General features: G+C 35.7%; 2 protein-coding genes across 3 annotated transcripts in view; both read left to right on the top strand.

The window, feature by feature from the left end:
- The window catches only part of LOC109920222 (microtubule-associated serine/threonine-protein kinase 4-like), a 763,378-nt gene that overhangs the window by 595,310 nt on the left and 151,766 nt on the right, over positions 1-16,302 (top strand). The window lies entirely within an intron of this gene.
- LOC109916739 (phosphatidylinositol 3-kinase regulatory subunit gamma-like) lies at positions 8,654-14,850 on the top strand. The gene is made up of 6 exons (XM_020516472.2): positions 8,654-8,847; positions 12,257-12,359; positions 13,616-13,714; positions 13,826-14,006; positions 14,311-14,436; positions 14,647-14,850. The coding sequence occupies exons 1-6, from the start codon at positions 8,742-8,744 to the stop codon at positions 14,833-14,835; spliced, it is 804 nt and encodes a 267-aa protein (XP_020372061.2). The 5' UTR covers positions 8,654-8,741; the 3' UTR covers positions 14,836-14,850.

Below are 16,302 nucleotides of genomic sequence, written 5' to 3'. Positions count from 1 at the left end.
GTGCAGAGCTGGATGAACACAGCAGGCCAAGCAGCATCATAGGAACATCAGGGTCTGATGAAGGGTCTAGGCCCGAAACGTCAGCCTTTCTGCTCCTATGATGCTGCTTAGCCTGCTGTGTTCATCCAGCTCTGCACCTTGTTGTCACCATTTAAGAAATATTGTCTTTCTGGTTTTTCCACCAACTTGAATAACACTCAATTATTCAAATTCTATTGTGTCTGCTGTATAATTGCACAGTTTTATCCTTTATTCCTTGAAGCTTCATTGCATTCACCTCAATATAAATGTTCACTTAGATTTGTGTCATCACAAAATTTGGAAATATTGCACTTAATCTACATAAATGGCTTGTTAGGGGGACTTTGAACAGCTTTGGCCCCTCTGCTGATTCGTCCAGAATCCTAATAGTAAAAGCCTGCCAACCTGAGAATGACTCAATTATTTCTACTGTCTTCTGGTCTGTTAACCAATTCTCAATCCATGCGAGTGCATTATCCCCAATTCCATGTGCTGTAATTGGGTTTGCTGATCTCGTGTGAGACTTCTCAAAAACCTTTGAAAATCCTAATACACTGGATCTGTGCTGCAGGTAACATTCTTCTAAAACTCCAAAAGCTCCATCAAAGAGGATTTCCCTTTCATAAATCCATGTTAACTCCTCCACAAATGCCTAGTTATCTTTTCTCTCCTGTCTCCAAGTTAACACATTTGTAATTCCCCATTTTTTTGTCTCCTTCCTTAAATAGGGAGATTACATTTTCTGCTTTCCAGTCTGCAGGAACCTCTCTAGAATCTATAGAAATTTGAAAGATAGCCACCAATGATTCCATTGTCTCTTAGCCACCACCTTCAGCACTCTGCGATATGGATCATTTGGGGATTTATCAGCCTTATCCAGTTAATTTTTTTGAGTACTGCCTCCAAACTTATTTCAGTTCCTTGTTTTCACAAGTCCTTTAGTCCCCTAGTATTTCTTGGAGATTTTCTATACTATCTTCCATGAAGACGACCACAATTGGATCAGCCACAATGATAAAACAAACTGAGGCCTAAGTGACTTACATCGCTTATTTTGTGTGTCTTCTGTGCATAGTTCTTTGCATTTTAAGACCAATATGTGATTTGATATTGATTCCTAAATTATTTCAACTTTTATAAGTTCACTTGGATATTATAATGGGAGCATACCAAAGTATTTCTGAATGAATGGGCTATGGTGGGTTGCATAGTATCTATAGCTTGTAATTATCCAAAATCTTTATTGGAAATTAAATTGGAAATCAAACAGTTGAATCAAGAGTTTTCTGTCTCTCCTTCCTGTGCAAAGTTTAAGCAATGTGATGTTACCTGCTCAAGATGGTTACATCTCTTGCTGTACTGTACTAACCTGTACTGTCGCTTTTCCATTCATGCATACTTGAAATCACCTTGCATTGATGTGGAAGTACTATTGTAATGGTAGTGTTAAGTTTTTCACTTGCGTTTGCAGTGTTTTGTCAATATCATCTTAGACAAGATTTTGAGTAGTTGAAGAAATGATATACAGTTTAAAAAAAAATAGATTTAGTGAGTTACTGAAATGATATTTTAGTGAGAAGTTTTCCTTGTAGAGGCTTTCAGAGGAAATAACGGTGTAATGATATAATATTATGTTACTGAATTGGTGATCCAGAATCCTGGAGAATAATCCAAGCGGAATTCAAGTAGCATTATGATGATTTGAGGAACAAACCTGGAATTTAAACAAGTGGCTATCAGGAATGGCCACTCTCTGGAGTTGTTGGATTATCATGGAAAACTGCCAATTTACCTGACCCCAGTCCTTTTGAAATTCTAGCCTATGGCAACATAGATTCCTAATTGCCTTCTGTACGTGACCTAGCCAAGCCAACCAGTTGTAGCATAATTTTCTCTAAGCCACCAAGTATGTACAGTATATGCCAGTGACATTGGTGACTGCTATATCCAAAGAATAAATCACTTTTAAAAAGTTAGAAAAAACAAAATTCATCAAGTTACTGTAGATGATGATGAATTTATCTTTTCAGTGGTAGTTGTACAACTTTGTGGGAATGTCAAATTAGACTTTTAAACATTTGTTTCCTATTGAAAGCTGAAAATGTACAGTATGTGCTATACTATTCAGTTCCTATCGGAGTCTATAACATGTATTTGTGCAGATCCAAAAACCTATGGTTCCTTAAAACATTTATTAATAGTTGTTTGGAATTCCTGTTTTACTAAATTTAGTAACTGTTGTAGAGTCCTAAACAAAGAAAGGTTTGCTAGTCATTTTTGCTTTTAAAAATAATAATCTCATCCATTCTTATCTTCTAAAGCCCAAGACCACAGCCATCTGTTATAACCAGTCGGTTTCCAACAGATGTTTCTTCTGCTTTTGTCTGTTATACTCTTGGTTTGAAAACTTGATGGGTTTCTGGATTAAAACAGAATAACGCGATTAAATCCGTTCCATAGGCAGTCAGTTGACCATTGGATGTCCTTTGTCATAACATTTTTATGCCTATGTTGTGAACTTGCGATGATGGCTAGTACAGAGCATTAAATAAAAACACAGCAGTAAATGCTAAATAATTAGAGATAATTCATTTTGACAGTTTAATTTTTGTCTTGCATGGGCACCTTTCTTGACTAAATGCAGGGAAAGAGATTTTCTACGGTTGAATTAAAAACCAGCATTAAATTAGTCAGAATGATACTGAAGCATCATTTTTTTTCTTACATCTGTGAATTACTTTCTGTGGCTTTACTCTCGTTATAGTCTGCCTGTTTTGAAGATCAAACTTTGTTAACCATATAGTTGACCTCATGGGACGTGGAATTTTGAGCCACTTTATCAACTCCTTGCCAAAGCCAAGCGGTTGAGTATTTGGTCATTAATATACAGATTTGGCCTGATTTTGGTTCCCATTAATTAACACACTGCATGAATCTGTATTTAACTTGATTGCTATGTTTGTGGATGCATTTTAAAAATAATCCATTGCTTGTAAAGCACTTGGGGTGTACTAGTGATATGGTGCATTTGTAAATCACATTCTTGTTGTGGAATATGGAAAAAAGTTTCCAAGGGTATTCAACATTATAGGAAGTTCAGTATGCCTACTCTTAATATGTTGGCTTGAGGGTCCCTTGTGGTGCACTGTGTCCCTACCTCTGGGCCAGAATCAAGTCTGACCTGCCCTAGAAGTATATACTAACTCTGAACAGGTTTAGCAGAAAATCAGTATTCATCTAATGTGTTTTTGTTTGAATTCTAAAGGACATATAACAATATTTGGTTTCTGAAATCCAATTTTTTTTTTGTAAGAAACCGTCGATACTTTTATGTAAGACCATAAGAATTAGGAACTGGAGTAAGCTTTCAGGCCATTGAGCCTGCTCCACCATTCAATAGGATTATGGCTGAACTGATATTCCATTTTCCTGTATTATCCCCATAACCCTTGATTCTCCTACTGATCAAGAATTTATTTCAGCCTTAAGTATGCACAAGAATTCTTTCCCCACAGCTGTCTGGGGCAAGGAGTTCCAAAGAGAGAACTCAAGAAAAAAAAAAAATTCCTCACTTTATTCTGCAACATCCTCTCTCCCTTCTGAAGAAGGGTCTAGGCCCGAAACGTCAGCCTTCCTGATGCTGCTTGGCCTGCTGTGTTCATCCAGCTGTACACCTTGTCATCTCATCCTCTCTCATTTGCCCTGTTAAGACCCGATATGTTTCAATAAGATCATCTCTCGTTCTTCTAAACTCCAAGTAGAATTTCAACCTGTTTAGGCTTTGCTGAAATCCTGATGGATGCCCTACTTGTATCAGCATAGCAATGTGATGTAGAAAAAATATCGTAAATGTAACAAGTCATATATAATTTGCTGATGTGTGCAGAGCCTGGGTATGATAACTGGCAGAATCTATTTTAAAGATCTAAGAATTTCAATTTTTTGAGAAACTGCATGACTCTGTAAATGTGTATTTCTTTCCTCAGGTTTAGTATATTTATAAAATGCTACAAAAATATATTGGAAGGAAGAAGAGAATAAAAATAATGATTAACATGGCACCTGCAACTAAGTTATAGAAATGGCTGAGATATTCAGCAGTAATGCAAAAAAAAGTTAAACACTGGCCTGTAGCTTTAGCTTTAAACTAAATTTATGGAACTGTACTGGAACAAAATCTAAAGTAATAGGAAAATGCTGGTCAGGCAACATGTCTGAATGCAATTTAAGTTTGAACCTTGTTTTACTTTGCATGAAATTTTATATTTATCCTGAAGAGGGCTCTGAATATTAAAGCAGAAAAATGTGCTGACTTTAATACGCATATGTGGTTTTTTCCATTTCCGTTCCATGAAATTTTAACAATCAAATTCAGTTGCATTTATGGTAGGGAAACGATTATGAACCTTTGTACGTTACAGCTGCATATGCCGTTTGTTTTGAATGATATAGCAGCAAAATAATTGAACAGATTACAATGTCTTTATGCTTTCTACATGGCTCTGAGGTTATGTTGATGCCTGAGCCATATAAACCAAGAAAGTCCAGGAAGTTTTATATCTGGTCTGTACTAAGTTAACTGATTTCTGGTCAGGTAGAAACTCACTACACTGCTCCAATTTAAGGAGGGAAAAATTTGCTAGTGTCTGCTCCTGATACAGTACTGTGATTTCTTGTCAGGAGTATGTCTTTAAAACGTCTTGAGGAGGGGCAGACTCTGGCTGTTGTGCAAGCATGCTGGAATATGCCATAACATCTGGAGTGAGGGCTGGTAATTTTGGCAAGTTACTAAAGGTGCCCTATGGTGTTGTATCCAATAAGGAAGTTAGTGCATTGCAGAAAAAAATACTTTAAATATAAATTAATTTTGAACTGTGTAGGGCATAAGCTACATTTTTGGGGTGAAGCATTTCTAAATTATCACATTGTAACATTTTAATTTCCTTTGCCACAAATTTCTGAAGTGTTTAGCTGAAATTTGCTCTTAGCCCATGAGACGCAATCACCTCTTACACTCATTTAATTCAATATTTTGAATTTTACTTCCATTCCTTCAACTGCTTTCCAAGAAGCTGGATTGATATTTCAGTAGTTTCAATTGTATATCATTAAAGCTTCCTTGTTTAGCTCTTGGAGTTTTTTAATTTGTAATAAAGTTCGCCAATTCTCAAGTTTTCAAGTAGTCACTTCAGTATGTTATGATTTTCTGAAGAGAATAGGCCCAATTTTGTTCGTTCTTATAACTAAATTACTGGTACCTGGAATAATCAGTACGCTCATTATTTATCTAAATAAATGAATTAACTTTTGTTTGCATGCATTTTGAAGTCATGAACTCGCCATAATAAAACTAAATTTGTGCCACTGTGAATGGACATCTATTATTTTGAAAAGCTGTAGTATTTAGAAAAAATTTAGCAAAGATGTGTGGAATAAAAGATCATATTTTTTGATAATGTACGTTAATACTTTGAATATTCATTTATTCAGCTAAAGTTGAATCCAATAAAAAAGGTGCATATTGATTTGAGTTCACAAGTTTTATTTTGGTAATTTCTGGTAGTCTAGATTAAATTTTTAACAAACACTACTTCTTTCTTAAATTTTGCTAAAGCTAATGAGCTTACTGTCAGCTGGCCTGAGAAATTCAAATTTAATCCTCCAACTCAATGCTAATTGAGTTTTCATTGAACTTTTGTTACGAGTCCCTGGAATTGAAACTAATAGTGGTTGGGAATAAAATGCTCAGGATATTTGTTTCTGGTCTTTAAAATGGATTATGAAGTTTTGTATTGTAAACTGTAAGTTTAAAAGAACTTCCTTTTGTGTGGCAAGTTTTTTTTTTTATAAAAGCCTTGTTCAGTTTAATTTCTTGATTCATGTATATTTCAGTCTGCGTATTTTGCCTACAATGTGGTCATTTTTATTATTGAAGTATGAGCGGTCTAGAGTAATGCAGTGTCGTCTTTGTTCTGCACCTGTTGCCTGACCTGAGTCAGATTCTGAGTTGGATTGCTAGTGGATGAAAGCAACTTGAGGAAAGCTTTGATTCTATTTTAGCTGAACCAGCTTTGCTGCTTCCTACACTTGGCAGTCTGAAGTGGTTTGCTTTCCATAATGTAATATTTGAATACAGTGATCATTATAAGGACATTTATAGGTCCTCTTAAACAAGCCCTCAGATGTTCAGTATTAGAAATTCCCTGTTAACAAGAAGTTGGATTTTTGTTAATGAAAGTTACCTAGATTTCTAATCTACCGCCTTCTCATGTCCTTCCTCCTAGTCCTCCATTTGTCTCCCCCACCCTTCCTTTGCCAAAGATAGAAATCCCTAACTCAGCAAATATTTGAACTTGCCTTGGTTAATGTTTAAAGAGAGATTTTTATCATTAGTTGAATGCAGACCATTGATGTGCTGCAAGTACAGAACTTGGGTTCTTTTTTTAATTATTAACTTTGTGCTCTGCACAGGTATCTGCACACTATTGCAAAGAGTTCACTTGTTAAAATTGCATGCTGATTGCATGAACCTGGTGTTCAGATGCTGGGTCTGATGTTTTCCCTGTTGATGGGATGGTGCTTCTGCAGCTTTAAACTGTACCTTGAAACCACTTGCAGAAGGCAAAAGGTATTGCCTTACAGTTATTCTATCAAGTGGTTCAGACATATCCAATTAACACAAGCTAATGCAAGGAAATTGCTTAATACAGTAAATTGTCAAGATATCTAATGAAGTAGAAAACTCACATTGTATAGTACAATATGTAAGCTTATCTGTGAATATGTAGTTTTTAAAAATCTGATGTAAAATTGCTCCTTGAGAGGTATGACTTTTAGCTAGGATGGGGTTTGGATTTTTCTGTCATTCATCTTTCTCTCCCACCCCCAACCTCATCCCAAACCTTGTCCCCAGTGCCTAGTTTAGTAGATATCTGGCATTAGGCCAGGCAATGTAGGCAGTGGAAAATAACTTGTCTGTCACTTGTTCTGTCTATGCTAGCTTAGCATATGGTGTTGCAGCAAGCTAGACTGGTTTGAGTTGAGCATTAACCTGATTGTACAAGTCTGTGCATCCAGGGTTTGGCTCTTGTGGTAAAGCCCTGAAGAGATTAAAAATTTGCTGCCCTAATTGCAAAACTCCTTTTTTTTTTAATTTCTAGTTTTTTAAACAAAACTTTTTACAACAGAAGTGAAAAATAAAGAAGGCTTTTGTTTTGCAAGTAGTACTTTTATCACAATGTACCTTTCCACAATAGCTAACTTACAATACAGTTCAGTTTAGAATTTGTCTCTCTTTAATTTTAAACTTTCAAATAAATGTTTTCATTCTATTGTTTGTATGGAAACTTGCAGAAAACGAGTGCATCAGTTCCAAGTTTGGTGGAAAAACATGTTTCAGTTTTGAATATTGTGCAAACAGCAGTGGATTGCCGCCTTTTCCTCTGTTTAGAAGAAAATTCCAATGGTAGTTCTTATTTGCCCAAGAGATCTGGGTGTTGCAGGCAAAGGCATTTCTTACTGCTGTTGAAAGTAGTGCTAAGCCACTTTCTGGAACTGCTGTTGTCTGTGTGGTGTGGGTATATAAGTAGAGTTCTGTTTACTGATGATAGTGACTGAATTTTTTTTTAATTCAAAATCATTTTCAAATTTATCATTTACAAAGCCTCTTGAATTATTGTTAATTGCTATACAAGACTTATCACTGATTTGTATGGTTGGTTATGCATGAGTTTTGCATCAGAGTTCTTCATAGTATATTGGGCTGATGGTGTAGGGATTTGGTGTAAAGTAGTACATTGCATTTAAATCTCTGATCCAACTTCTGAGGTGAATTAAATGGAGACATCTTTCTTTATTTAAGCTTCACATTGATTTGGATCACCTAAAATCTTATGAAATTTATAGTTTTACAAATGCTGATGCTTCAACCCACACAGCACAGCTTTTGGAATAACTAAGTATTAGAATGCTGCATACAGGAAAACATTTTGTACAGGGCTTTCCACTGGTTGGGGCAAATGTGAATTCCTGCCAGCAGCTCAGTTTTATTCTTATTGTTGGGCATTACATTGTTCAGACCCTTGTTTAATTTGTACCTAAATGACACAATGTCAGCTTTCAGTATTATGGATGTATATTTTAAAACATTGTTTATTTCAATCTTTGTTAGTATAACTGGAATTTATCAATTTTTGAACAATTGTTTATGTTTAACCATGCTCTGTTTTCTTCTCATTGGCCACTTAAGGTCACATAAACTTGAAATAATGTGTTTTTTTTGTTTTAAAAGATTGGAACTTCTTAGAATGGACTATCTTTTGGGTACTGTCAGATGCATTGAGGAGCCTACGTGCTGCAGTTAAGCTTTTGTCAGGTTGCCAAAGTGGGATGTACCAAGCAGGAAGCGTTAGATAGAAAATAGAAAATTATTAGTGTTAACTTACTGTGCAGGATTTTAGTCTGTTAACTAATTTTATTGTAAAATGTTTTTCATTTACGGAATTTGGGAGTTGATACTTATATTGTACTGAAAGTCACTGGATATAGGAAATGAGCAGGAGTGGTCTGGTGACATTATCTTGATTGGATTGGCTGTAGTGTATGATGTAAGAGGTTACAGTGCAGCCCTTCATAGGTTTTAAAATGAATTCCAAGACACCATTGTAAAAAGACTGCATTTCTTCTTATGATTGACCCTGGACAGCAATGTTTGAATCTTAATGTACAAGACAGTTTGGAATATGGAAGAACTAGAATTAGATTATCGTAGAACAGAAATTCACTGTGCCACAGATTTGATGTTTTACATAGAGATGGATCCACCAGGTAATTCTACAGTAAAACCAAAACAGCACTGGTTTAATGTAGGTATTTGTGTACAGTCTGTGACAATAGCAGAGTTGTTGTTTTAGTAATTACTGGATGTTAAATGTTTAAAATTTTCAGCCTCAACAAAGCATATTTGTTGCTGCTGATGCACATTTTCCTTCCTCTTGTACTATATACGTTAACTTTAGTGCTGTAGGGGGTACTTCAATCACTGCTTGTAACTCCATTGAATGGTGGATAGGACTACCATTATTTATCCTTTTCAAGTACGTTAAATGCAGGAAATCTGCATCAAAGCCAAAAGACTCAAATTCTATATAGTGAATTATTTATGATTTTTATCCTGCCATAGGGTTAGTAGTGTGTGGCTGGTATTCAGGAAGGAAAAAACAGTGAACATTCTTGAAACTGAAGTGGCAATGTAAAATTATGCATTTATCAAAGATGTCTTTAATGAGTCAACAGTGGTATTAATGAAGCCACTGGGACTGCACAGAAAAAAAAACCTTTTATTAGATGCAGCATCATAGAGCTATTTTATTGACAAATTTAAGATTAAATTCATTGCTAGAGCAGTGTGTTATGAAATTAGTTTACTGTAGAGGAACAGAATTTTAAGAAACATTTTTAATATAAATTATAAAATAGCTGGCTTTTGAGTATTTAGCATTTAGTAAGAATGTTATCTACCATTTTAATCAGTATTTCACACAATTGATATGAATAAGTAATTGATTTATGAAAACTTGTAATGTTTTAAAAGGCATGCAACAGTATTAGCTGAAATCACCATTTTTAAAAATATATTATTAATGACAGTACTGTGGTTAGTGTGAGATGTCCTAGTGACCGTATTTAAGGTTCATATAAATTCTATAAAGAGCTAGGCTATGCTTAGTGTTGTGTCTATAATAATGACTAATCTTTTGAAGGTTTAATATCCACTGAAGCTGAAAAAATCCTGCAGTATTGTTTTTATTGGCTGCCGAACCTGTTTCTGTATGGTTCATTTAAAAACCTTTTTAAGCAAGGTTTCAGTACAGTCCCTTAACCCTTTCATTACTTTAGCTGTTGGAAGAAAACTACATTTAATTGGTGTAGAAATATTTTGAAGCAGCTTTTTGTAAACTATATCCATAAATTTGAAATGTGAAGTAGTTTCTTGAGGATGGAGAATATTTGAAACAGGTTGAGGTTGTGCTTAAATTTCAGATTTTAATATCCATTATTATCTGTCAAATGTGGATTGATTGCTATTGATTACAGCAGTAAATTGAATGTCTAATTAACAAATCTCATTTACATAATTTCCTGCTGATCATCTAATACCAGTTAGTGGTTACGTTAAAATGTGCTTCCACATTTAATTAATTTTAAAACCAAATGAGATGCTCGTGATTTGATTTAGTTTGTATAATCACCTGAAAATGTCTTTTAGGTTAGTAGTATATAGCATTGTACTTTGTCACCTGGAAAATCACCTAGATTATTTCAGTATGAAGTCAGACTAATGCTTGGATTCCAACTCTGCAGTGTTGATTTCCAGTCTAAGTGTCATATTTTAAAACCATATTTACATAAATGATTTGGATGTGAATTTGCGAGGCATAGTAAGTTTGAGAATGACACCAAAATTGGTGGTATGGATGACCATGAAGAAAATTATCTAAGATTACAAAGAGGCCTTGATCATTTGGGGCAGTGGGCTGAGGAATGGCAGGGGAAGTTTAATTTGGATAAATGTGAGGTATTGTATTTTGGTAAAACAAACAAGAGCAGAACTTATGCAATTAGTGGTAGGGTCCTGGGTAGTGTTGTAGGACAGAGACCTAAGGATTCAGGAACATAATTCTTTGAAATTTGTGTCACTTGTAGAGGGTGGTGAAAAAGGCATTTTAGCATGCTTGCCTTCATTGTTCAATCTTTGAGTATAGAAATTGGGATGTCAAATTGAGGTTGTACAAGAAGTTGGTGAGGCCTCTTCGGAAGTACTGTGTATTGTTCTGGTTATCGTGCTATAGAAAGGATATTACTAAATTGGAGAGGATTCAGAAAATAGGATTTACCAGGATGTTGGGAATGGAGGGTTTGAGTTATAAGCAGAGGCTGGGAATATTTACACTGGAGCGTAGAATGTTGAAGGGTGACCTTTTATAGTGGTTTATAAAATCATCAGGGTGTAGAAAAGGTGATTAGCAAAGGCTTTTTCCTTAGGGAAGAGGAATTCAAAACTAGGTGGCATGTTTCTAAGGTGTGAGGAAAAAGATTTAAAAAGGACAGGAGGGGCAATTTCCACATGGTGGCTCGTATGTGGAATGGATGCATTTACAGTTACAACATTTAAAAGACATTTGGATAAATACATGAATAGGAAAGGTTTAGAGGAATATGGGCCAAACACTGGCAAGTGGGACTGGTTTGGTTCGGGACCATGGTCAGCAGGGAGTGGTTGAACCGAAGGATCTGTTTGTGCTGCATGACTGTATATTTGTCAGAAATTGGAGGTTTTTTGGTTTATTCTTATCAGTGTTTGAGATTTTGGAAAGCAAAAGCATTCTTCAGAACTGAATGAAGGGAGGAGTATGGTTGACCTCATTACAGATGGAATATTCTCCATATTGAATCCTTACAGCAAGAATGACCTCTACTACTGCATTTATATCATATTTTGGTCAACCTATTAATTTCAGAAACCAGATTTCTAGCTTGCTGCTAAAATGTGTTGTGTTGTTGGTGTGAAACGTTTCATTTAGGATAGAGACACTGCCACTGCATCTCAATATCTCTGGACCAGAAAGTCCAGGTGAGGGAGGTATGTCAACGCATCCAAGCAGGTTGATTTACAAATGTTAAAATGCTTCAGTAAGGTAAAGTTGGAACAGAATCTGATTTTAACCAGAGCAACTGCAACTTAAATTAGTACATGGTTACTTTTAACTGTGTGCAATTAGACAATTTTGAGAGCATCAAGTTGAAGTAATATGTGATGTTACAGACACAGAAAATGCTGAAGAAACTTCGGTCTGTTAGCATCTGTGGAGAGAGAAACATAGTTCACAGTTTAAAGTCCATTATGACTTCATAGTCTAACGGCCTTTGAACGAGAGCCATATTGGACTTGAAACATTAACTCTCTGTTCCTCTCCCCACAAATGCTGGCAGACTTGCTGAGTTTCTGTAGCATTTTGTGTTAGTTTCAGATTCCCAGTATCTGCATTATTTTGTTTTTAAATTAAACTGTGGGGTTTCAGGTTCTTTTTGGTTAATGATGGAACTTTCGATCCCCTTCTATTTAATGCTTTACTTGGAATATTTTGCACATGCCATATTATAGCATTATAAGGCAGATTTGTCAAAAATGTTAAGGGCATTTTATGAAATTGTACTTTATTTTTATTTTATGCAGCTTTACCTCCAAAGCCACCAAAGCCCACACCTGTAACTAATAACGGGATAAACAGTAATATGTCTCTGCAGGATGCTGAATGGTACTGGGGAGACATTTCAAGGTAAACCTATATCTTTGATTGTATTCTCTATTCCCAAATTGGAATGAAACTGAGCATGATAGTTCACCTGAGACAGCTGCTCAGGGAAATACCTATTTACTTGTTTTCATCTGTTCCAAACATAAATAGTAGGGGGTTGCAAGGCAGAAGATTACTTAAAGCTGGATAGCAGCAAACCAGCAATTTTAATTATTTATATATAGTGAGAGTAGAGGTTCTGTGATTGTCAACAAGGATAGAACAGAAGAATATTATTTAATTCAGGTGTTCAGAAGTCAAGAATACATTTCGATGAAAAGATTTCTTTCGTGCCTCTCAATTCAGATCAAAACTGAACTGGATTGATTTGTGAACATACATATCAGGAAAAGATTTATAGGCTGAGTTTCTTTTCTGTTAGAAAAAAGACAGTGCAAAGGTGACCCAATAGATGTATTTAAAATTATAAAAGGTGTTGACACAAGTAGATACAGCGAGAATGTTGCTCTTTGTGGGAAGAGCATTACTCAACACCAACAATAGGGTCACTAGAAAATCTGATTGGGAATTTAGAAATAATTTCCTTTTAAAGGATTATATGAATGTGGAACTCACTACCACAGGACATGGTCAAAGGAGGTAGTTATGATGCATTTTAAAGGAAGGTAGACTAGCGTTTGAGAGAGAAGGAAATGGAGGGTTATGATTGATTTTTAGATGAGGAAAGGTGGGAGACAGTTTTGAGTGGAGCACAAGTGTCAGTATGAGCTAGTTCGCTGAATGATCCATTTCTAAACTGTACGTACACATCTATGTAGTGTGCGTAAAAATTTCCCTGAAATATAGATTTCCTTCTAAAGAAGAAAAAGCTAATTCTCAAAGTGACAACTTTGTATTTGCTATTCCTTTCTCCAGCAGGACTTTGAAAATACTTCTAAATTAATCGTTCCTGCTAACTAAATTCCTAGCTAGTACCTTGCCAGGTGCAGTTGGCTAGATGGCTAATCCAAAGATCAGATAATGTCAACAACACATTTCCATTCTGGCTGATGTGAAATTGGGGCCTACCTCCTCGGTCTAAAATAAACCTCAGTACTTCGTAATGGCTTTGCAAAATATCATCAGAGAATTCCAGAGGAAGTGATGATCTTGTTAGAATTCATGCAGAATTAAAAGCTTTGCAGAATGATGGTCTAATTTAGCAATTTTCCTTTTCTCTCCCACCTTCTCAACCACCACCACCTCCCTCTGACCCACCATTCTCCCATACCCCATAGAGAGGAGGTCAATGAAAAACTGCGAGACACTGCTGATGGTACCTTTTTAGTCCGTGATGCTTCTACCAAAATGCATGGTGACTATACTCTTACCCTAAGGTAAATTTTCTGAACATTTGCTATCAAATATTCATTCTTTAAAGCATCTTGATAGACGTTAGCACACAACTTATCACCTGAAACTGTGAAATGTGACTGTTTGTTTTGCAGGAAAGGAGGCAATAATAAATTAATCAAAATTTTTCATCGAGATGGCAAATATGGCTTTTCTGACCCATTGACATTCAATTCAGTGGTGGAGCTTATAAATCATTATCGTCATGAATCTTTGGCACAGTACAATCCTAAACTAGATGTTAAATTATTGTACCCAGTCTCTAAGTTCCAACAGGTATGATATGACATTTTTGGATTGTTGAAAGACTCTATTCTGTTGAAGGAAAATATACCTGTTGGCGTTGTGTATAGTTGAGAAGTCCAATTTCTGAACTTTATCATACTTTGAAGGGTGTCCTATTCTTTTAAATTGTAATGAACCTGGTGTGCTATATTTACTGTGCTTCCTTTATACTTTAAATGTATAATGTTCAAATCTAGACAGTAATACTATTTGAGATGATCTTCAGAAACAGCCAGCTTTTAACTGTTGCATAGTATTTGTAGTTTTATGTCATGTCATCTCCCATTTTCTTCAGGATCAAGTAGTGAAAGAGGACAACATTGATGCAGTAGGCAAAAAATTACATGAGTATCACACACAGTACCAGGAAAAGAGTAGAGAGTACGACAGACTTTATGAAGAATGTACAAGAACATCTCAAGTGAGTTCTTCTTGCCACCAACCAAGTTGCTTCCGTTAAAAATTAGCACTTTTATTGGACTGAATTCTGTAGTGCATATCAGGATGAAATATTTGAGTGACTGGATTAATTACTTTTAAGGAAAATAATTAAAACTCTTATTAAGAAATCAAGATTTTCCACTTCTGATACATAATGTTTTGCACATAGTAATTTATTTTTTTCAATTAGGAAATTCAAATGAAAAGGACAGCTATTGAAGCATTTAATGAGACAATCAAAATATTTGAAGAACAGTGTCAAACACAGGAAAGGTACAGCAAGGAGTATATTGAAAAATTCAGACGAGAAGGAAATGAAAAGGAGATTCAGAGGTTTGTATTTTGTCTTGATTTAATCTCTTCAGTTTCGATATTTTAGAAGTTCATAAAGGTCTAGTTTCCAGAAATAGTGTTGTGTTTTTATTCGTTTTATTTGGCATTTAATTTGCCGTATTTTATGTGAAGAGGATTCAGAAGAAACCTTTTTAATGAGAGAATAGCAAGAATATGGAACTTGTTGCCATGATCACTCCATGATACATGGTATTGATGCATTTAAGGGGACTGTGGATACATGATGTAGGAGGATATACCGATGTGGGGATGCTGAGGGGTTTGAAATACTTGAGTAGCTTGCTCAATTAAGAAGGCATTTCTGAGTTGACCACATTACTGTTGGTCTGGAGTTGTATGTAGGCCAGACCTGGTAAGGATAACAGATTTCCTTCCCTATAAAATATTAGTGAACCTGATAGGTTTTTACAGCAGTCAATTATGCTTTTGCGATTTTTTTTTTCCCCCATTACAAAGAGCAGATTTTAATTCCAATTTGATTAATTGATTTTAAAATCAATCAGTTGCTGAGCTTTGCTGGACCTCTGGATTAGTAATCCAGTAACATTATCATTATACCACCACCTCGCCATGGTGAACTTAGATGAAGTTTGGGAGAAGCCTAAAGTAAAGCATAAATGTCAGGATGAACTGGTTTGCTGTGCGCTGTTTCCTACAATAATGATTTGTAGACTGCAGAAGCAGTTTACAGGAATAGTTTTGGAATGCGGCACTTCAGTTAGAAGATAGATTGAAGAAGTTGTGACTGTTCTGCTTGGAGAGGAGAAGACTAAAAGAAGATCTGATAGTGGTCTTCAAAATCATGAGCAGGCGAGGTAGAGCAGATACAGAGAAACTTCCGGTTTGTAAAAGGACCAAGACAAGAAGAAAGTGTGAAAGTCTATCAGCGAGTATTTAGGTTGTGGAATGCATTACTTGGAAGCATGGTAGAAGTAGGTTCAATTGAGGTATTCAGAGGGCACTAGATAATTATTTTGATATAAATAATGTTCCGGGGTATGGGGAGGGGGAAGAAAAACAGGATATTGTCTTTAGGTAACGATGCTCATTTAACAAGCTGGTGCTGGCATAGTGGACTGAGTGGCTTCCTTCTGCAATGTATCACTTCTGTGATTTATATCCCTTGTTCCAGATGTGGCCACAGTTGGAAAACGTTTCTCCGTATTCACCTTATTGAACCACTTCTTTTTCCGAAGTTGTTTCTCTTTCAGTGCCACATTTATTTATAGTTGTGTTCTTTGAATTCTGTTAGCCTGCACAAATCCTCTTCTGCAGTGCTTCATTATCTTTTCTGTAGCATGGAAACAAGAATTGCACATACTGGGTTCTACATAAATTTAATGATACGTTACAGCTTTTGTACGCTGTTACTCTGGCAGTGAATGCTTGTATTTACTGTGCAGGCTTTTGTGGGTTATCAGTTTGTGTGTGGCTACTTTTGATTCATTTGTCTGTATGCCCATATTTCACTTAGTTTGCAGACTTTCCAAGG

This window comes from Rhincodon typus, chromosome 3, assembly GCF_021869965.1.
Source record: "Rhincodon typus isolate 14 chromosome 3, sRhiTyp1.1, whole genome shotgun sequence".
Taxonomy (NCBI): Eukaryota; Metazoa; Chordata; class Chondrichthyes; order Orectolobiformes; family Rhincodontidae; genus Rhincodon; species Rhincodon typus.
Note: the sequence above shows the minus strand (reverse complement) of the source record. Positions and strands in the feature narration are given on the sequence as shown.

Bases quoted from the DNA above. Each gene is read 5' to 3' on its own strand.
- LOC109916739 (XM_020516472.2), top strand. From the start codon at position 8,742: ATGTACAAGACAGTTTGGAATATGGAAGAACTAGAATTAGATTATCGT. The intron at 13,715-13,825 runs GTAAATTTTCTG...TTTGTTTTGCAG, and splicing joins GACTATACTCTTACCCTAAG to GAAAGGAGGCAATAATAAAT. The intron at 14,007-14,310 runs GTATGATATGAC...CATTTTCTTCAG, and splicing joins CAGTCTCTAAGTTCCAACAG to GATCAAGTAGTGAAAGAGGA.